General features: G+C 39.5%; 3 protein-coding genes across 3 annotated transcripts in view; 1 reads left to right on the plus strand and 2 right to left on the minus strand.

Moving 5' to 3' along the window:
- LOC136850224 (neurobeachin-like) overlaps positions 1–22,268 on the plus strand; it is a 536,778-nt gene that overhangs the window by 410,548 nt on the left and 103,962 nt on the right.
- On the minus strand, positions 592–3,047 carry LOC136850223 (protein mab-21-like 2). The gene has a single exon (XM_067123858.1). It carries the CDS (start codon positions 3,015–3,017, stop codon positions 1,917–1,919), a length of 1,101 nt encoding a protein of 366 aa, XP_066979959.1. The 5' UTR covers positions 3,018–3,047; the 3' UTR covers positions 592–1,916.
- Positions 3,201–4,837, minus strand: LOC136850222 (putative nucleotidyltransferase MAB21L1). Its single transcript, XM_067123857.1, has one exon. It carries the CDS (start codon positions 4,835–4,837, stop codon positions 3,713–3,715), a length of 1,125 nt encoding a protein of 374 aa, XP_066979958.1. The 3' UTR covers positions 3,201–3,712.

The following is a 22,268-nucleotide window of genomic DNA, read 5'->3' on the forward strand; positions in this document are numbered from 1 at the left end:
TCTAGTCCAGTTTTGCTTTAATGCACAATTATAATTTCCTTTTTTTAATGTTCATTCGTAAATGCTTAGTCTCATATTTTTCGATGTCATATTCACCATGGTCTCTCTATCAAAATTGAAATATTTTTTTAGCTTAGTGAAATCATTAACTCATTTTGTGATTAGTATATTTTATTCATTAAATTACTTTGGGGAATTTTCAATTCCTTGTATCAATTCGCCTGCTCCATTTCCCTCCTTCATATTCTTGAATTATTTCCATATATTTCTGTTTCATATTTGTTATATTACACCGTCCCTTATATATGTTTATAATATTGTATTATATGATTGTTATCATTTGTCGTCCGTGTGTATAGCGATGAACTTCATCAGTGTACCATTTCTGTTGAAGACTATGTCTTCTTGATTTAGCAGTATACTATTTTATATAATAAACATAATTTTTCACTTTAGATTTTGCTTGAAAATATTAAGGTTAAATATTTAATTAATTTTCAGTCATTATTCTTTGTATTCATGGTCATTTTTCTCATTCTAGCAAGAAACATAAAAGAATTAGTGATGAAGTGGATGAATGAAAGCCCTATGTGACATCTTAGTTTATATTTTGACAAAAAGATATTCTACACAGTTTCACAGACAATAAATAGGACAGTAAGTGACTTAGAACAGACGAGTAGCTGGTAGGTGTATCACCGGTGGACAGTCATTTATATATATATATATATATATATATATATATATATATATATATATATATATATATATATATATATATATATATATATATATATATATATATATTATGCTTCTAAATCGTTATTAAGTACATTGGGCATAAGAATTAAGTCGACTTTATTCTTGGGAGACTGATCAGCACACACGCACTTGAACACCTCGCCTACTACCAGTACTCTTATGCTACATATAATGGAGTTAAAAATGTCAGTAACATTATAACAAAATAGTAATGGGAACATTGTACAAAACAAAACTCGTTAAAAGTTAGAGAGATGTCTTATGAAATTTTTTTTATTGTATCTGCACAAAATTATGTAATCATTTTATTGGTAATAAAGAGAATGTTTTCACACAATTTTTTTTAAATATCGTCAATAATGGTTGTATATATGTGTACACTTATGTTTGCATGCATTCTTTGATTAAAAGGGCTTTGGAATTAATTTTGAATTTTCGACAGAAGCCGCAAACTTACATTCATCATGAGCTAACAGCTACCTAGAACTACAGAACAAAGTCAGTGCGGTAAAAAGTGTTTTTACTTATTGAATAAGTGCAGAGATTGCCGCTGATGAGGTGCGTTGCATAGAGGCCATGTGGTGCCCAAAACTTTGTTTAGAAACAGAAAACATGATTGACACTTGAAGCTTTTCTCCGGAATTGGAAACTGTAATTCTTTATGAATTATTTTAACACTACCACAAAGCCTGTAATACAATGATGTTGCTTCCAGAACACTTAACGCACTTTAGGGGAAAAAGAAAGTTTTTATTATGTTCTAAGGAAAGATGAATTGACCAGAGTGCTATTTACAGACTTTTACACACAAAACTTAAGTTATCACAGCTGTAATAAAAATTGACACTGTTCATACGACAGTGCACATAAATAATATATATTTATATCCGAAAAAAAAGTTATTTCGGCAAAACTAGAAGCCACTGGTTCTAAACTTAGGAATTACTTTACATGAAAATACAGCAGTTTGTCAGCACTATAGTTTGGCACAGAATTTACTTACATTATTTACAAATTAGTCGCTCTATCACCTGCTTGACACCTGTGCTGCCCCACAGCCGATAGCCATCACTTTTCCATTCAGCGCTTCTCGCAGGATTATCTTTTTCATATTGAATTAGGAAGAAAACTCGTGCGGAACATGAATCACTTTTTCACAGCTTTTCCAGGCTTTTAGAATTAGTCAGTAGTTCCCTCGTTAATCTCCAGACCTGTTTAGCGGCGGATTCGAGCGCCGGCGGTGATGCCCCCTTGAGGAGATTGATGGTCGGTAGGAAATAGTGAGGGCACCGGCGGCATTGGAGACAGGTAATGAGCTGGAGAAATATTCCGACGAGCCTGTCGCCCAGCGCCGCCTCGTCCCACTCGGTGTCTCGGGGATGCTTCTCGCACTCGTAAAGCATCAGCGTTTTGACGGCGTAGGCTGGCACCGGGTCGCCTGGCAGGTCGAGATGGCGATCTCGCAGTGTTTTCAGGATGGCAAGGCACCGCTTGCGTGAGGCGCCGTAAAGGAGGCGGTTTTCGGCGTCGTTGAATGACAGGACCCAGGCATCGCTCTCCAGGCCACCACTCGTCGTGCTGCCACCGACTGAACTTTCTTTGCTTAAAAGATCGAATCCTTCAGTTTTCACTTCAGCCACTAAACTTGGCGCTGGCCAAGGGACGTGTGGGGAGGGCCAGTGGGCGGCTGATCTCGGCCACACACCCGTACACTTGAATGCTGGAGTTATTTGAACGATGTACCTGTCTCTTATCCGTAATTTGACCTCGCTTGTGTCACCCACCATCCTCACCGTATCTCGATAGGCGCACTTGTCTATCGACTGGGCCACCAACGTGTGTAGCCTAGAGCGCATTTTGCGGGCCGACAGATATCCCGACGCCGTGATGAATTCGACCCATAAGGACATGGAACGTTTCCTGCCGTCGCTCAGCTTAAGTACAGCACTCCCCGGAATGCTGCCGTCGTCCACGAAATTGAATTCTCCCATTTGGTTCAGGTAGAGAATGGCTTCGAACTCCGTCGGGGAGACGACATTGAGTCCCTCGAAACGGCCATTGACCTCTGTTAGGGAAGAAATGACCCGAGGCTCCTGCACCTCAACTTCCTTCAAAACATCCTGCACGACCTTGACCACCTCCCGAAGCGTCTTTGCAACAGCTGCTCTGCGGGCGGCGACTCTTTCGCTCGAGTATTTGTTTACCTGGTACAACATGCGTGATTGGGCTCCTTGCATATCTGCTGGCACTAACATTTCTCCCTCTTGCCTTTTCTCTTTCCACTGATTAAGAAATGAAGAGATGGAGAGAGGACAGTAATGTTGTTCGGAAAGAAAGTGGTCTTTTGTGATGGTTGTTGTTGTTTGGAAGTGGATTGGTAAACAAGTACAGCGTGTTGGAAAAGCGTGAGTGGAGAATGTGGTAATGGTGGTTGGTGGTGGTGGAGGTGGAGGAGGAGTAGTGGTCAGGGGGGCACGTGCTGGTGGCACCTGCTTGGCACTCGATGCAACGGGGCTTCCTCGCAACCTCGCGTTGCTAATTACTGATGCGTGAGTTGCGCCTGCAGGAGATGCAATGTGGGCGGAGCCTTTTGAACCATGCACCTCCCATTGTCCCGCCCTTCTGTCACGGTGCCGCTTCAGGAGTAGGACAACGGTAGGGAATCCATCTCGTCTGCTGTCAAGAGTCCCTGACCTACCCTGGCATGCTTCGATCGATGGCCCTTTGGCTCCTGCCACTGCTGTCACGTGGTGCCTTTTATTTTCAGGTACTAAAATTAACAAGAGACTTGACTTGACATGTCGTGACTTTTATTATTTTTTAAATTTTTTTTTTATCCTCTTACCCGTCACGGAGTGTCGTTCCATTTAGGGACAATTTCTTCCTTTCAGTTTTCATTCTTTTGGTTGCACGAGGAATATCATGAGTCATAAAATAAAAGGTTGATATATTAACACTGTTGTAGATACTCTGTTCTTGTAAGGAGATCTCTGGTTAAACGCCAGGTTTGGGATGCCCCCTGAGTTAGAGCCTGACGGGGAGTCCCACGGAAGAGGTCCACCTGAGGGAGGAAATAGTGAGGGCACCGACGACACAGAAGGCAGGAAATGAGTTGGAGAAGGATGCCATTAATGCGATCCCCTAGGCTAATAGTATCCCATTCCCATTCGTGTGGATGTTTTTCACACTCATACAAGACCAATGTTTTTAAAACGTAGGAGCTGACTGGGTTACCTGCCAGTTCTAAATGTCGATCTCTTAGCGTTTTAAGAATGGAGAGGCACTTCTTTCTGCATCCCTGGGTGAGGAGTCTGTCCTCGGCTTCACTGAATACCATGACCCATGTGTCCCCCTCGGCCGTGATGGCTGCCTCTTGCTTCTCTTTCTCCTTTTCTCTCGCGAGATGAGAACAGTCTCGGGAGACGAGAGTGAAACCAGACATCTTCACCTCAGCCGCTAATTCTACCCCAGGCCATGGCAGGGATAATTCAGGCCAGTGGGCAGCTGACCTCGGCCAGATCCCGTAGCATTTGAAAGCCAAAACCAGATCGAGAGTGTACGTGTCCCTAATCCTGACACGAACTTCCGAAGTGCCCCCGACCATTCGTAGCTGATCACGATATTGCGACTTCTCTACCGCCTGGGCCACCAGAGTCTGGAATCTCGCGCGCATCTTGCGGGAAGACAGGTAACCCGAAGCTGTGATGAATTCGACCCATAACGACATCGAACGCTTTCGACCGTCACTGAGTTTGAGGACAGCACTCCCTGGCACCGTCCCGTCGTCGACCAGGTTGAATTCTCCCATTTGATTGAGGTAGATGGTGACCTGGTATTCATTAGGGGACATGATGTGTAGACCTTCCCAACGGCCGCCAGCTTGGGTGAGCGTAGACAGACAGCGCGGTTCCTGAGCTTCGACATGTTTCATTAAATCGTGGGCCACCTGAACGACCTCTTCCACCCTTTTGGCGACGATAATACGTCTTTTAGCTACCTGTTCATTGTAGTATTGTTCGAGGGCGGCCACAAGTTTCCCCGAAGCGCCTGCCACCCCGTCACTAGGCACCAACATGGTGTTTGTTTGAGAAACTCTTAGTCTTGCGATTTACACTCGCACACAAACACAATATTCTCGTGTTGAGCGGTTTACAAGTCCGCCGAACAGCACAGCGGCATGTAACTTATCCCTCTAGGCTTCACGAGGCGCTGCTTACAACTCCCTCGTACACAGTTAGGATCGAAAACTTGATTTGGGGCTTAAATCTCCGTGAGTAATTACTATATAATATCCATTTAGTTCACTGATAAGTTGGCTCCTCTAAACTACGACTTCGTCTGTTCCCTATCCTTGGGATCTACTGGCTGGGGGTGACGTCAAGCAGAGACCAACTCTCCATTGGTCCTCAAGTAGGGGGCGGGCTGGTCGATAATCTGGAAAGAGAAAACCCACTCCCATTGGCTACTCACACGGTGTGTGGGCGTGTTGAGAAGCCTCCCTGACTCTGGTTGGCTGAGCGGCGCGGCAAGCGCACGAATGCCAAGAGTGATTAGTTGTGAATCGTTGACGAGTTGACAGAAGTTGCGCCTCGCCCCGCCCCCTCGTGAGAAGTTGCCCGTGATCTGCTACGCTCTCTACCTCACACGTAAATTAATAGACTATCGGGTCAAACAAAGGAAGACAAGATCCCCAGTACCTACCTGTGAATTAAATATCACGTTTAGCGAGAAGACTCGGGCTAGCCTGGAGGTAGTTGGTGCTAGCAGTAGTGGTGGCGGCATAAAGACATTACTTAGCCAGGAGGGGACCTTTTGGGAAGGAGAGAGAGATACCACCACTCTTTGACCCTTTCAGATGTGCTCACCTGTAAAAAACACTCAATTAGACACCAGGAATTTTACCCCAAAAGTGAAGTGCTGAGTGAAATTCAAGTTTTCGAAGTCACCAGCATCCCTTTAGACGCCGAAAATTACCGATGAATAAAGCAAAGAAATAATGTTTTGTTTCCCAGCTCTCAAAGTTCATTTCTTTGAGCAGCAAATTTTGCTAAATATTGGCAGATATAATTGTATTTTACTTTGGGGCCCGCTGATAATTGTCTTAAATGTAATGGTAATCACAGCAAATTGAAATTGTGTATATTATTTTTTTATCCTTGGCTCATTTCCGTCTGCTAAAGTAGTTTGACTAGGACGTAATATCTGTTTTTTTAGTATAAAACTATTTTCTTCATGGTAAAGGCTGTATCTTACTGTCTGTAGGTTAATTGGTTTCAGTTTTGTTATATCCCAAGGTTATGACCACCTTTATTGTGATGCCAGATTATGATCTGTTTATGATGGTAAATCAGAGAGATCTCATTTTTACCAGCGCTGTTAGCGATTCACATGTATGAAACGTTTCTTATAGGTTAATAATTACGGCAGACGCCCTTGCAGCTAACAGATATAATGTCCTATATCATCAAACTAAAATTCTGTTAATGAGCTTCTTTGCGACAAGGAAAATTGCTACAACAAGAACTAATCTTTTGCAGTTACCTCGAGATTTGACGTCTTCTTGATTTCCTGGTCTAGTTTTATTTTTGGTGCCCCAGTACGAAAGCACACGTGGAGCTAGAGCAGATTTTTTATGGTATATATTTACATTCTTGCAGAGAACACTGGTGAAAAAAGTTAATATTTGATACCCTAATTAACAGGGTTCTCGTTAAGGCTATGCGGACGGGTTTTTGTGTGTTCTGAACGCTTGATCGACACGGGGCCGGAGTAAGTTGCAAGGGAAATGTGGTGATTTTGCTTTATTAGAATAACAAGCGAGTAAAAAACCTTGCAGATGTCTGCGAAATATCTACGTTTTGAAAGTTAATTTAAACAAGTGCGTTTCCTGCGCTCGCAAAATTTATTTGACTTTGTTAGTGCTCATAAAGTTTATAAAAGTTAGTGAATACGCTGTAGAACTTATTCAGTATATCGCGGACATTGGTTTTAACCTTCATTATAAAACCTTGTCATCCCGCCAACAGTTGTTTTTGCACAAACCTGCCGAAATCGAAGCCCCAGCAGCCATTTTTTAAAAACTGACATCCTTCGGCGGATCGAATTTCCAGTTACCTTCGGGGTGACATCCGTCTGTATTATTGCACAGACAGACAATTAGGCCGTAAATGAATAGAGGGGAAAAAGTTGCTGGGCTTCATTCCGACGCCTTTGTCATTACTGATGTTTAATTACCAACTGGTATTACTAATGATTGGTTCGAGGGCGACGCGATTCCCGCCTTATCATTCTGGTGTCGAGATTAAAATGTTTTTTAATTGGCCCTCTGGGTTTAGGTATTTTTTGCAAGATTTGGCTCTGCTTTGAAAACTTAAAGCTTTTTGGGATTTGTTTCAGTTGATTGATTGCATATGTTATATGTGTGCGTGTGGTGTACGTATTGTGGGTAACTTGAGAGTGCAAATAGGTGCCCTTTACTTTTTATGTAGGATGTGTTTATTGCCAATTAATCTCGTTTTTATCGCTTCGTTCGGTGACGTTTGTCTTTGTAACTTTACAATTGCAAAGAAAACTTTCTTTCGACGGTTGAGCTTTACGTCGCAGAAGACTCTCCCACTGAGATTCCGACTCGCTGCCTCTGTCCGCCAGCGAATAGACGCCGCCAAGAGTTTCCGATTGAAATGAATGAATAAGTTCAGTGGGGTTAGCGGTTATTAGCTCTTAATTGTCTATTGTTTCACACTGACTGACCCTCGTGTTTCGGGTATCGTACGTTGGAATTTTTCAAAATTAGCTTCGGATTTACCCAAAGTAGCCTGCTTATGGAGGCCATTGCGTAATGAAATACCGGTTATTGGGTCTTTGATGCGTTATTTCTGTCTTATATTTTTATATTTAATGCGCGTAATTTTGTTATTTCATTTGTATCGTCCCTGCATTGCCATGAGCATTTGTATGTCCTCCAGATATATTTTTCTCGTTTCATTTTATGCACGTACGGCCATTATTGCTTGTCGTGTATACACGAAATAATATTTGTTTGCTGTAGTGAGTGTTTTTGTTTTTCCCGTGATTTTGTCAGAATGGCTGTGAAATTGCTAAGCTCAGCACGTTAAACGAAGAAGAAGAAGAAGTGTTATTGAAATGGTAACGTAGAATTTCTTAAATGCTGGACATTTCTTTAGCCCTCTTTCTTCGAACTCCTTTTGCACGATTAGGTATCTCGAATCCTTTTAGTGAGAGAGAGAGAGAGAGAGAGAGAGAGAGTCATCAGGTCCTCCCATTGATGACTCTGACGGGAGCTCCTCCCCTCGTCACTTGAGCGTCTTTGAGGCCCTTGACGGCTTAAAGTGGAGTCCCGTAGAGCATCTTTTAGCCGCCCCTTCTCTTTTTTATGCTATGCTTCCACCCTTACGCTTATGGGTCTCCTCTTATTCTTATTATTATCTACCTTCCTTTTTATCATTGGGATCCTTTTGGAGCAGACTCTTCAGTTCGTTTTGTCCTCTCCGGGCGATGTGAACATTTAATTTCCCCTTTTCGTTATAATAATAATAATAATAATAATAATTGTCAATATGATGATAACTGATTGTCATAAGTTTCTTGTGGTTTTGCTGCTATATTTATTACTTTCTATACATCATCAGGAAAATTTCTTTTTTGTTTGTATTGCTTTGATTTATTTGCAACATCTTTTGTCGCCTTTTCGTCCTCGCTCCCATTTTGTTCGCCATCATAAAACTGGATCATTATCCGTACCTCTGTTACAGCAAATGCTGTATACTAGATCTATTTCTTGGCACTGCTATAGTGTCTCTATTGAGCTATCATCTATATTTTCAACTAAGCGCCCTCGGTCCTTATTCCTTTTAGAGTTAACGTTGTCGTCCATTCTTTAAATTCAACGCTAACCCCAAGACAGTGTTAACTATATAGCAAACACTATCACCTTATTCTTCATCCTTCTGGTGTTTATATCGTCGTTGTTATGGCTGACGTTAGCTTTTTATTTTTACAGTTTAATCGTCTCAGTTTTTCGTATGGATAATTCAATCCTTTATCCCGTATTTTGTTGTAAAGCTGACGGCAATTTCTGTCTGGGAAAGTACGGTAACCTCGAATTCAATGGCGATGATGTTTATGATGGGGAAATCCTGCTTCGGTTGAGAAACTTTGTTCATTTTTTTCATATCGCCATCAAATTTATGCTTGAAATCGCCTCAACACCGAACTTTTGTCTATTTCTGCCTGACAGAGTTCTCTCTCTCTCTCTCTCTCTCTCTCTCTCTCTCTCTCTCTCTCTCATAATAGCCTAATAATAATAATGTTAATAATATCCTTCGTTTTCGTAGGTATTTTGCCTTTTTTTTTTATAAGATCCTTTGCACGTCGGTAATCTGTCTTGTTTCTCCTACTTTTTGTGAATTTTGTCATATTCCCCAGGAAACTTTGAGGGACCTTTTTGTAATTGGAGATCTTCTCTAAGGTTTCTGACAGCTTCGGCACTGCACTCGCTATTCATGCTTCACTTAGGCTTAATTTTACTTTCTTATAACCTCATTTCCTGATTCAGAATATTACCGCTCTTTTTTTTTTTTTTTTTTTTTTTTTTTTGCTGTCGCTTGATCTGCCTTTTTTGTCCTTGCAATGGTTTTATCGCCTTGGCTTTTGTTCCATCTGATTACTTTTTTACGTTTCCCTTATTGACTGTTCAGAACTCTTAGTTTTTGTGCTTATGTAGTCGTGAATCTGCCCTTGACAAAATCAATCATCTTGGTCAAGGATTCCAGTAAAATCGATTTTCAGTTGTACCTGTGTCTTTTTGACTCTCTTGAATACATATAGATATGGCCAGTCCCAGTGACTGGAGCTGACGAATGTTAAGATATGATATTAAATTTTAATCTTTGTCCTTGATGGCACTTTAGATTTTTCTCAAATCGATAAGTTTAGTTAGGTTTGCAGTAATTCTTATAAAAAAGATTCAAAAGATTATGGATGCCTAAAATAGTGTGTGTGTTTGTGTGTGTGTGTGTGTTTTAGCGTGCGAGCGCGCGTGTCACGTGTATGACTGTGTATACTTTTCGTAATTTGTAAATAATTTTTCTGATGGGATCATTTCACACTTACATGTTACTTGCTGCAAACTGCAGAACTATTTATGCACCTAATTTTTGAGGCTAAGGCATAGTTTAAATTTCCGACTTTCTTTATAGTTGTTCAGCGGTTTATTTTTTATATATATATATATATATATATATATATATATATATATATATATATATATATATATATATATATATATATTTATTTATATAAAATATGTACATGTATATAAGTTCTGTAATTGCTCAGATTACAACAAAGATTGCAAATATTCTTTGTTTGCTTACCGTTACTGTCAGGAATTGCGGCGCCAGTATATGTAATTAATCAGATACCAACACATCCATAAGAGAATACATTATATCGTTAGTCATCAACAGCAAAAGATAACACTTCGGCTCTTTTATTCTGCAGTAGTGAGGTCACTAAGTGCTCTGGAATTTGAGGTGTAATAAGAACGAAGAAATTCTTTAGTTGCAGGAACACCACGGAAGGTAAATCTCGGGAAATGAAGATAAAATTTATGGAAATGATGTGTAGGTGGCTTGACAATTCACTGAAATATTAAAGTTTCCTGAAGTCGGCAAAAAATTGTGGTTTTTGTGGAAAGCCTGAGGAATGTAACGAACTTTATGGGAATCATGAGGAAAGTTTTGTGAAAGGGATAAATAACAACGCATTAAGTTTTCATAGGATTGTCGCTCCTGCTAACTCTTATGGCGGATGGGAAAATGTTGCTGTGATATTGCAGTCTCACTTTTTATACAAATATACATTTCACATAAGAGAAAAAATGTTAGTAACAATGAAGCATGAAGTTGAAGGTGATTTCGATAAACCAGTGACTGGATTGCTTTTGTAACGTATCTTGAACCCCCTCTCTCTCTCTCTCTCTCTCTCTCTCTCTCTCTCTCTCTCTCTCTCTCTCTCTCTCTCTCTCTCTCTCTCTTTCCGCCTACGAGGGTTGATTAACAGCTAGGTATATAGATCACTGATTGGATAAACAGAGGCATGCTGAATTTTTAGGAAAACTTCCTCGTTCAAATAGTAGATCGAACACTAGTCATTCAGTTTGTGAGCCGAATGCGATATTAGTTGGGCTACGAGACCAGAGAGAGAAAGAGAGAGAGAGAGAGAGAGGAAAGCTGTGTTCACCTGATAGGTCAGTTCCCGTTTGATGTAAGAGGAGAGGAGATTCTCGCACGCGGATAATCTGGTCAATTTTCACGGGGTTTCGAGTTTCATGGAGCCGCCGCAAAAGAGGTCCTGCGTCCTATTCAACTCCGGGCTTCACTCCTGCCCTTTTCCTATTAGATCCTTTCTGAACTCTCTCTCTCTCTCTCTCTCTCTCTCTCTCTCTCTCTCTCTCTCTCTCTCTCTCTCTCTCTCTACCATGTGTCGTTAGTCTGTTTTCTTACAGAAAAGCATGTATATGCGTTTGCACAGTTTTATCCGGATAATAAGTTCTTTATATATCGCCAAGCAAATTTGAATATTCATGATGTAGTGTTTATGGTGTAAACATATTACTGTCGGTATTGTCAGTAACAACCGATCAGTTTTACTTTGGTTTCTCCAGTTTGATCATTACTACCATTTTTTCCTCAATGAAAAAGCATTAACAGAGCATCAAATAGTCACTGATAGTTGGAGAACGCAATTTTTGAAGTATATTTAAAGACTCGCCTTTTAAAATGACACTCAGACTATTTATACCTTTTAAAATGACACTCAGAGTATTTATTGTAAAATTTATTGTGAAAATAAGTAACCCTTATACCATGGACATGGACGTCACGAATGTTCAGGAAACGCTCACCAAATTTTCGTTAAAGGTGCTTTAAGCTTTTAATTTTGAGGGAATGTTTCAGCCTTCGTTTTTGAGGGATTGAAGTAAGTCTAGTTTAGTCAAAGGAATGTCTCCTTACGGTACTTTTGTCTGCTGTTATCTCGCTATACATTTACCGAGAATCGTTCCAGTGTCTCTATTTAAAGGATTATTAAACGTGTATTTTTCGCCACATTAAACGGGACGTAATGGACTGGAGGGACAGAGCCCTGAGGGAGCATAACAGTGTGTGTGTGTGCGCAGGGGCTTTCCTTTTGATAGGTGGTGGGGGCGAGAGGGATGTTGGAGGCGGGAGCAGAGGCAGTCTGGTCGATGCCGACTCATCCACCCCCTTCCCAGGACCCCCAGCGCGTGGTCCGCCATCTTGGAAGCTCTCCCATTCCATGGCACTCATGACACAGGCGCACTGCGCTGCTCAGCTCAAGTTGAGGATGCCTTCGTGGCTTTCGGTGCTTGCCAGGTTGCGCCTTTCGTTATTCTTCTGTAGATGTTTTCTTACTTGGGGCCTCGAACATTTCGTTTAATGTCTTTTATACATTTTCCCATTCTAATGGAATCGCGTGCTTTGGACTATTAACCAAGTATGGATTTGGTAACGGCGTCAGCTTAGTATTTGGCTCCTTTGATGGATGTGCGGTTTGTCTAGAGCCTCTCAAAAAAGACGTCGTCCAGCGGATGTTCATCATTCCCTTCGAGCTCTATCGGCATTGCAAAAAGTCGCGCTTTGAAATAGTCGGTCTGTATTTACGCTAGTGGTAGACATTGGCCAGTAATATTTTTATATTTTACTCATAGATACCACTGATTCTTTGCGATTGTTAAAATGAATTTAGAATTAAAGAATCCCCGCTTAAGTTATCTAATAGTTTTACATTTTTAGATTCAGTATTTTTCAACGTGTTTCTGAATATAATAATTAAAACAGTTGAACCTCAAATAATGTAACACCTGTGATCAGCAGTCAGGTCAAGATTTGCCAGAGCATTGTTAATATAATAGATTACTACCGTTATTGAAGGACTTCATTGTCGTTGGCATGAAGTCAGCCTTATTAATCAATGATGATTCTTCATCTGTATAATGTGTGTGTGTGTGGTGTATATTTTATAGAAACACATTGTTTGTGCCAAATTGCACTTCCAAAGGTTAGGCCCCATCCTTTACTTTCCTGCGCTTCCCCTCCAGGCCTTATTTAGCATTGCTTCTTCACTGAAATTGATTGAACTTCCTTCCTATCCTTTCCATTTTCTTTCCCTAATTCCCAGTTTGGGTGAGGTACACACCCACGCAACAGAAACGGTAGTGAATTGGCCTCACAACTTCGTAATGAATTACGTTTAAAAGTCTTGGTTTTATTAGGGACTTCTGTTGAATGGATTAAGAGTGCATTTGGTATAAAGACTGACACTAATGTGGTGTTCTTGTGGGTTGTAAAGAAAGACATAAAGCACTAGTTGATTGCTATCAAGTATAATTTATATTAAAAGATAATTATTGTTTATGTAGATATGAGGTTCATAATGATAAATTGCTGTAAACCGCGGCATAGATATTGACGTATTGTAAAGCCACCGGTACTATAACAGTTCCAGAAATTTGTGTATATGCTGAGAGAGAGAGAGAGAGAGAGAGAGAGAGAGAGAGAGAGAAGCGGGGGGAGTTCACTTTCTGAAAAAAGCAACTGTCTGTCTGCGATGCGCGAGAGAAATGAAATGAAAAAATCGTTATTCGTTCCGTCTGTTCGCCTTAGCTACTGAATAGATGCGACTCGGTAGATAATTGTAGATATGTCCTTTATGGCCCGACGTTGAAGATGATGAATGCGAGTCATTGGACTGATGGGAGGAGGGGGGGAGAGGAAGGGAAGGGGTTTGGAAGCGTTTTTTTCGCGAAGTGGTTTGTAGCATTGGGTAAACGGCCTACGCCAAATCATATTATGGGTGAATCTTTTATTCTGAATACAGGAAACGGTCTCACCTTTCTGAAGGCTGAGGAAACTTGGTGTTTTGGTAGTTTGGATGATGAGATTTTTAAGTATACGCTTCGTAATTGTGTAACCTTTCTTATTTGGATTAGGAATATAGGCTTCTGGAGCTTTACTTTTCTTTGTTGGTTTTTATATCAAAAATTCTGTTTGTTGTAGTGAAAGGCACTTGATAAAATTGAATTCCTGATTATCTCGTGCACTTCCTCCAGAGTTTAAATTCTAAGACGTTTGAATTCTCAAGTAGAGCATCGTAACGTGGTCAAGGGAAAACTCCGGAGTAATTCTCGTCATATAATTCTCAAATTTCTATTGAAAGTCACCGGATAACATGAAAATCTAATCAGGAAGGACCGGAAAAGCTTAAACGTTCGCTATCTTTTGTCTTTGATTGATCCTTGGTTGCAGTAGTTCCTGGTCTCTTAAATTCTAATACCCACTGTAGTTTGAAGATCCAAATATAACGCCCGCTGAAGTTGCAAGAACCAGATGCAACAAACTCTCCAGTGTAATTTTTCTGGAAAGAAAGATATTGTGGAAATACGAGATTCCTCGGAGGGAGAATGGGCGAGAGAATAGAGAATGGAATCATAAAAAATGGGATGCGCCAATTCTGAAAACAGTGATAGTGGCATCTGTGAATAAGAGATTTTGCCATGTGGATGAGCAGTTCCTGGATGCTGATGGTTGTAAGAAAAAAATATAAAAGGTGAAGTTTGATACTGGTGGGGTGTCTGATGCTGAGCCGGACAAGTTGAAAAAATAATGAGGGGAAGCTGTCGATGATGTAGGGAGTAAGGAAAAATATTTATGCAGCAAGTGTTTGATGGTGATAAATAAATGAAAATGATTTTAGAATTTTATGTTTACAGAAACAGGAGGCAACTTTTGCGCTTATTTTTTCACAATTTTGCCCGTCGTTTTATGATACTGAAGGACTGAGTGATTTTTACTGACTTTCAATTTCAGGATTTTTTCACATAGGGAAATGCTATTTTCTATTTTGTGGTCGTCATTTTCTATTTTGCGGTCGTCATATCTGAAATGAATGGTCCATTTTTCCGTTTTCATATGTGGAATTCTTTAAAAGCTTAATGATAAATATTGATTATGACACATTGCATTGCAAGCAGAGAATGTATTGTTCAGAAAGTAATTTGTGGGGAACGATTAAAGGTAAACATAAATGGTGCTTGAATCAGATAACGATAAGAAAAGACATGAATCCGGGATTGATGGTGATGGGGACCAAGGAATAAAACCCAATGGCATTTAGGAGATGCAACTTCGTGTGGGCTAATGAACTGCACGACTTACGTGGCCTTGACGCCTTTGGTGCTGTGTAAATTCAGAAAATTCTTCTCTCCCTCCGAGAAGGTTCACATGCTGTGTGGCGACGCGCAATTATGCGTCGTGAGTTTTGGGCGGAGATGGTGAAGGTTTTAACAATTAACTCTCTTAGAAGAAATAAACAGAATTTGTATGCATGAATATATATATATATATATATATATATATATATATATATATATATATATATATATATATATATATATATATATATATTATATAATATATATATATATATATATATATATATATATTATATAATATATATATATATATAATATATATGTGTGTGTGTGTGTGTATGTATGTATATAATTTGCATGTACCTTGATCATAAGCGCACATGCAGACGCATATTATTCGTTGACGAGTTATATGTAATTTAATGTTTGCATTTTGTGAGTGACGTTACATTTCAAAAAGGTAAGTCGTCTTCTTCCAGAATTAGGCAACTCTCCTTCCCTTTCATCCCTTCAGGTCTCTGCTAAGGAAGTGCGTCACGCTGTGAGTCTCATCGGCAAGTTTATAGAAATAATGTGGAGATTAGATGTGTTAGTATTATCCGGGTGTTTAGGTGTGGTGTTGTGTCTGTGTTCTTTTACGGGTCCGAGTTCGTGCAGCAATTTCTCTGCGTGATTTACAGAAAAGTGATTAAATACAAAGCCGGTTAGGTATTATTTTTTGTCTTAATGAACAAGATCCGGGTTTCGATAAGCAGTAACACAATACTGTTCATTTATATTATGATTAAGACAAAATATCTTTTCATTCAGGCGTTTTCTCTAGGCGGAATTCAGGAAAAAATGTGTAGGGATGGCCACTTTTTCACTTAGGTATTTTGCTTGCTGTACTTGAACAATTTCTGGGATATATACTTGCGTGAATTAGTCGATAAAAATCATTATTTTTTTACAAAAATCATAAGCGAAAGTAAAAATCCTGAGAGGGAACTAAATTGTATATATATTCCCTTCACGCACATACAATTAAGACAAGGGAATAAGAAACGACCCGAACTCCAGAATGTAAATTAATACTTAGAATAAGTGACTCCTCTTGGTCAGCTGTCCTTCCTTTTTTTTTGTGACAGACCTTCAGGTAGCTTCAGCGTACGCGAGGAGGAGGAGGGGGAGGAGGAGAGAGGGACAGGAAAAATGGGCATATTTCGGTGTCTGGTAGGTAATACCCTGTATCAGATTAGGAGCTGCCAAGGATCTTTATAGAATGTGCACGTGTAGGGCTGTTTCCGCTCCCGCCGCCCCAGAAGACCTTATCGCACTGTGATGATGATGAAGATAGTGTGGTCCGTACCACGGTCAATGAAGATTCTAACTAAGATAATCGTGGGTTTTTTTATTTGATTCCATGTTCAATAGGGATTTAATACACATGCATATGCATGCGAACATGATAATTGCACTTATTTCTGTGGATTGACCTAGTAACCAAACTGCATCAAAGCTATGGATCTGAGAGAGAGAGAGAGAGAGATGGAAATCGATATCGTTTGACTCAAAGAGGCCGAATATGTGTAGTATTTCGGGTTATGCTCCACATATTTCGACTTTCCTAGCGTCCGTGATCAAACACAGTCGCCAGCGTGTTTGGTTCTTCTTTAGGTTTTGTACATACTGTTTTATGTGCTAAAGTTTCCCTGATATTATTTGCTTGTTGTCATAGAGATTTTCTACATGCATGAATAAACTTCAAATGGTAAGGAATGCCATGATTAGCTAAAATAACTTCCAGTTCTCTCTCTCTCTCTCTCTCTCTCTCTCTCTCTCTCTCTCTCTCTCTCTCTCTCTCTCTCTCTCTCTCATTAATTAGCCCATGGGTTTCGCTCTAAGTTAGGTCCTACCCCTGTGCTGTAACTCCTTTTGACAAAGGGCAACCCTCATAATTGGATTATATTTGTGTTTAGGTTGTTGGCAGATGGGTGGTGATAATTACAACGTAGCTTTTGACCGTAAGAGCTGCTGGGAGTGACCACCCTGGTATTAAGAAATGCATACATATCCTCTTTATGGGAGTAATAACTTTATCTCGGTTGTCGGAAGTTTTTCTCCCATATTTTTTTAGCCTTTTTTTTCTTTTCTCGGCGATGCCCCTCACAAGACAGGCTATGAATTTCATCTGTGGAGACGACCATAATTTTCTCGTAATATATATAATGCTCCCGCTGAAGACTTGATTTCCGTATCCGAGGGATGGCTGTGCATATATTTCTTCCTCGTTTCGTAGGCGCTTTCAAAGAGCGTCAGTTAGCATTCAATGTGAATATTCTCTTTTTTTTTTTTTTTTTTTTTTTTGTTTCTTCGATCGGCAGTGATGATTGTTGTTGAGAAATCGCGTTTTTTTTTTTTTTTTTTTTTTTTTTTTTTTAACGGTTTTTCTAGATTGCCTTCCTTCAAACTTGCACTTTCTCCGTCGTTACCGAAGTTGGGCTTTCGACAGTCATGAGAATTGTTTCGGTATTTTTAGAACAGTTTAGCTTGACTGAATGTTGCGATGCGTATGGGAATCAGCTTCATATATTTACTTTAAATAGGAACGTATATACAACAGTGTGTGCCTAGCTGTAATTTATCACTTATCAAGATTGTATAAACATGAGTTGCACTTAAATTTACTTGTGCTGAAAGGTATGTAAACTTGTAAGTTCATTCATTTTGAAATTCATTTGTTATATCAAAATAATACTTGTAAGTGTATGAAGATCCTGCCATGTATTTTATAACGACAGTTTATTTATTATCCCGCTCTCCAATTTATAGTGTCCAAATATGAATTTACAAAAGCATTATTCCGCTGAGAATGTATTCACAGCTCTCCAGGATGTGCCGCAGCCAATCTAGAAAATAAAAATAGACAGATGAATACATTATCTGAAGTATATCATAATGTGCGAGAAATTGCCTTTGCATCCTGTTTTCATTCTCTGTTGGAGCATAACGATTAGCATCGCAGAGTACACAAAGATAATAGTATTTGCTTAGCGTTAGAGTGCTCGTTCTCAAGATAAAGACGTTTCGGACATGTTACTGCCATCAGCCTCTATTTTGATACGTGGGCGACAGACAACGCTTATCTTGTAAGGGGAGCGTTGTCGTCGTCTCTCTCTCTCTCTCTCTCTCTTTCTGGTTGCCTGCCCCAGATATTTTAACCAAAGAGAGAGATATTTTAGAGGTAAATCCTCTGTGATATTTTGGGAGATGAAGCAGATATTTCTGCTCTCATCCCCTTTTAAAGTCTATAAACATTTTTAATAAAATTTAATTATATTTTATTAATCACATCATATATATATATATATTTATTTATTAAGCATTTTCTTCATTAATTCATCCATTTATCATATTGTAATTTATCTATGAACCATCTTCATCATACACTTATTAACTCATTTTTCATAATATAATTTATTTAGTTTCCATTACGGCGCTGAATGGCTTCTTTGGGAGTGCCTGGGCTTTTGCCATAATCCATCCATCCATCTCTCTCTCTCTCTCTCTCTCTCTCTCTCGGCTGTACGGAACATGACCGGCTTTTCATAAACACATTGACGAGAAGAAAAATAAGGCTTCTAATGTATACATTGAATAACAAATAATTTTAGTCTCTCTCTCTCTCTCTCTCTCTCTCTCTCTCTCTCTCTCTCTCTCTCTCTCTCTCTCTCTCTCTCTCTCTCTTTCCACGTGGCTGGTCTCTGTGTTTTCTAGAGGGAGATTTTAGACCATCACGAAAGTAAGGTTATTTATGGACGGGGCTGCGGGACCCCTCTCTTACTTCCTGACTCCTTCCCCGATTTTAAGGAAAAATAAATCTGTCATGAAAATTTTGAACCCCTATTTTTTTACGGAGTGTTCCACGAGGGAAGGCATGTAATTAGGTATTGACATGTGGTCTTTCGGGGGGATACGGTGAACTGAAGATGGATGATTAGGGACTGTTTCTCCCTAATTATAGCTCAGCTTAAAAGAGAGAGAGAAAGAGAGAGAGAGAGAGGGGGAAGAGGGGAAGAGGAGGGGCTTGTCGGGGAAATTACAATACAGCATAATAATAATTCAGGGTAATTTCCCTGTCTGGGAAGTTCTAGTTTTGAAGGACAGTGGAAGAGGGTGGAGTCACTTGATAACCCGTTATTATTTTCATCAAAATTAGAAGACGACCTTTTACGAGAGTATGGGAAAGTGTTAGAGAGGAATAGTGCGCTCGTTTTTCAGCTTCGGCAAAGTCTGCTTGCTTCAGTTGTGAATGCTTGACCTTGACCGTAACAGAGTTCCTGATGCTCAAAAAAATTATATATATGTGTATGCACTTATATATAGTACATATACATGCTTGTGCATGTTACACATACTGTACATCATTGTTGCACATATAAATAATCATTGTTTCCATATACAAATACATATATGGCGCATAAAGTACACCTTACAAAATTCTGTGCGTATTTGCCAGTTGTCTTTTTTCATAAGATCGAAGAGAATTACTTGTTTCTTTCTCATGATAGCGTGTTTTGCCAGCGTTAACGTTTCTCTCTCTCTCTCTCTCTCTCTCTCTCTCTCTCTCTCTCTCTCTCTCTCATCCATTTTAGTTTATAAATTTCAAGTGTGGCCAAAGGCAGCATTCTGTATAAAATGGTGGTACACATTTTAAAAATATGTGAAAGGTAGACGCTTTTCTCTCTGTTCTGTGTGTGCGTTTGTTTGCCTCATAGAGAGAGAGAGAGAGAGAGAGAGAGAGAGAGATTCTGAAGTTTTCAGATGCATGTTACATATGATTTTTAACAATGCTGGTTTAAATTTTAATTTAGAGTGTCCCTTTTTTATCATTCTTGGCCTTTTCTTCAGTACGTGACTTATTAAAATGCTCCTCTATGCGTTGGGTCACTTCACTGAAGAGTCAGCTGTCAAATGGTGAATTCCATTATCATACGATTACCAGAGAAAATGGCAATGATCGCTCCTATATGTTAGGTTAAGAGGGTATTAATGATGATGATATTGATTATTATCGCACTGATATTGATACTAAGTTATTATTAAAATGTTGCTCTGTATGCGGATGTGATTTTGATAATATATGTTACAAAACATGATGTTATTACGTTATAATTATAATAATAATAATAACAATAATAATAAAATAGTTAGGAAATTAATTGGTTATCAGAAACATGACGACCGCTGACACTTAGTACATGTTTCCATATATTAAGCATAAATAAAGGTGGAAAAATGTCTCGCTTATATATGGTTCGCTGTTCATTTTAATGCATGAATTCGTCTCATTTTTTTCTTCGTTATGACTTTTTCGGAAGCGATCCACACGAAACGATTCCTGATGTGATTATGAAGTAATTATGGAAGCATGGCGCGGATGAGATGAAGGCAAAATGGCTGTATATATATGTTAATTGTTGATGCTGTAATTATGGGGTTGTATTTTTTTACCCCTAGACTTCCACGAAGGTAGGAGAGAGAAAACAGTCCCCCGCCATAGAGTTCGTGAACACGCCAATCTCTCTCTCTCTCTCTCTCTCTCTCTCTCTCTCTCTCTCTCTCTCTCTCTCTCTGAGAGACCCAAAGTCGTTGGCCCTTACAGTTATTAAAACACCAAGAGAGTCTTTAATGGAAATGAATCTGTAGAGCAGGTAACTTTCTCTTCTTACCTCAAGTCGTAGTCGGCCCAGTTATCATTGGGTAATATCTTTGCAGTAAGTGTTTGGACATCCGGTCATTTATTTTGAATGCGTGCGTGGGCGCCTGTATTTGTTACCACGTACTCACAGACCTTTGTTGAATCGGTTTGATATCGCACTCGGAGAGGTTACCTCGTTCAAGTCCTCCGCTGTCCCTCCTTACCTGCTGATAAGGAGCGATTATTCCTCGTTGATTTAAGCTAATGTGCTAGAAGTATATAGTCCTCATATTTACTCTCGCGTTCGAAACGATGCTCATAAATTTTGTTGCGTGATGGTTCTTCTTCGGCTAATGACAAAGAGCCGAGCATTTATTTGGTTCTTGAAATATCGCACCATAACCCCAGTGGCATTAGCCATTCTTTGCCTCAAGTCTCTTCTTTGCATGTTTACGCTGCAGTCTTGCTCTTTCTCTCTCGGTGTGTTTCCTCTTTGCAGATTTGCCTGGAAATTTCTTCTACTGAGTGTGTAAAAAAGAAACATTTATTCTCGTATTGCGGAGCGTTTGTGAAGAATAGGTGAGGAGGGAAGTTGACTGTGAAAGTCCTGATGCATAGCGCTAAATCACGAGGACAAATATGAAATGGTTGTTTGGTTTGAATTTTAAACTCAGGCTTAAAAGGAAAATGAGGAGTTGCATATCAAAATTATTTTATTAGTACTGTCACCTGCATCTTTTACTTTGTGTTTGACATTTAGCTAGTTGAAAAGAGAATTTTATTCACATCTTTTAGGTCACTGAAATTTTACTTATGAAGTATGCCTTTAATTCTTATTATTGGAGAATTACGGGAATCTAGCGGCTTTCACATTTCTCTCCACTGCACATATTGTACATTGACGTAATGTTATTCAGTCTACGTGGAAATTATTTTTACTCAAAAAAACTCTTCTGTTGAATTTTCACCGAATCAAAGGAAATCCGAAGAATGCAGATTTTTACCAAAAGCTTATTTTCCTATAGAGTTTTTTTCCCGCGATGATAGGGTTCATGCCGAATGAACTTTGCCAGGCGTCCATAAAGAGGCGGATGTGGTGTCACAACTGTGGTCAGCGGTGATATAACATGCAGGGACCCTCGCCGCAAGTGACGATGGACGTGTCACACAGCACACGTCGTTGGCATCGCCGTGGCGCTGCTTCAAGCTCAAGTGGTTGTTGCCTGTTACACAGAAAATTGTGGTTTTTGATCAATTTATTAATTTCTTTCATTAGTTAAGTTCTGAAATGTTATACCACATTTTTTTCCTTTGCGTTGGTACTCTTTGTATTTCGAACAGAGGGCTAGTGAAAGTCAGAGTTTTTTTTTTTTTCTGTTTTATAATATAAGGATTGAATTGATGTGGTATATAGCGCAAACATATACATTTATTTATTTTATTTTATTTTTTTTTGCAGTATTTTAGGCATGGCCACATCGTTACCTTTTGAACAAATTGTAAGGATAAGTTTTCTAGCGTCTTCCAACTTTTGGCTATTTTGAATTATACTGCCGTTCTAGTGTGATAGTT

Source organism: Macrobrachium rosenbergii, chromosome 21 (genome assembly GCF_040412425.1).
Source record: "Macrobrachium rosenbergii isolate ZJJX-2024 chromosome 21, ASM4041242v1, whole genome shotgun sequence".
NCBI classification, from domain to species: domain Eukaryota; kingdom Metazoa; phylum Arthropoda; class Malacostraca; order Decapoda; family Palaemonidae; genus Macrobrachium; species Macrobrachium rosenbergii.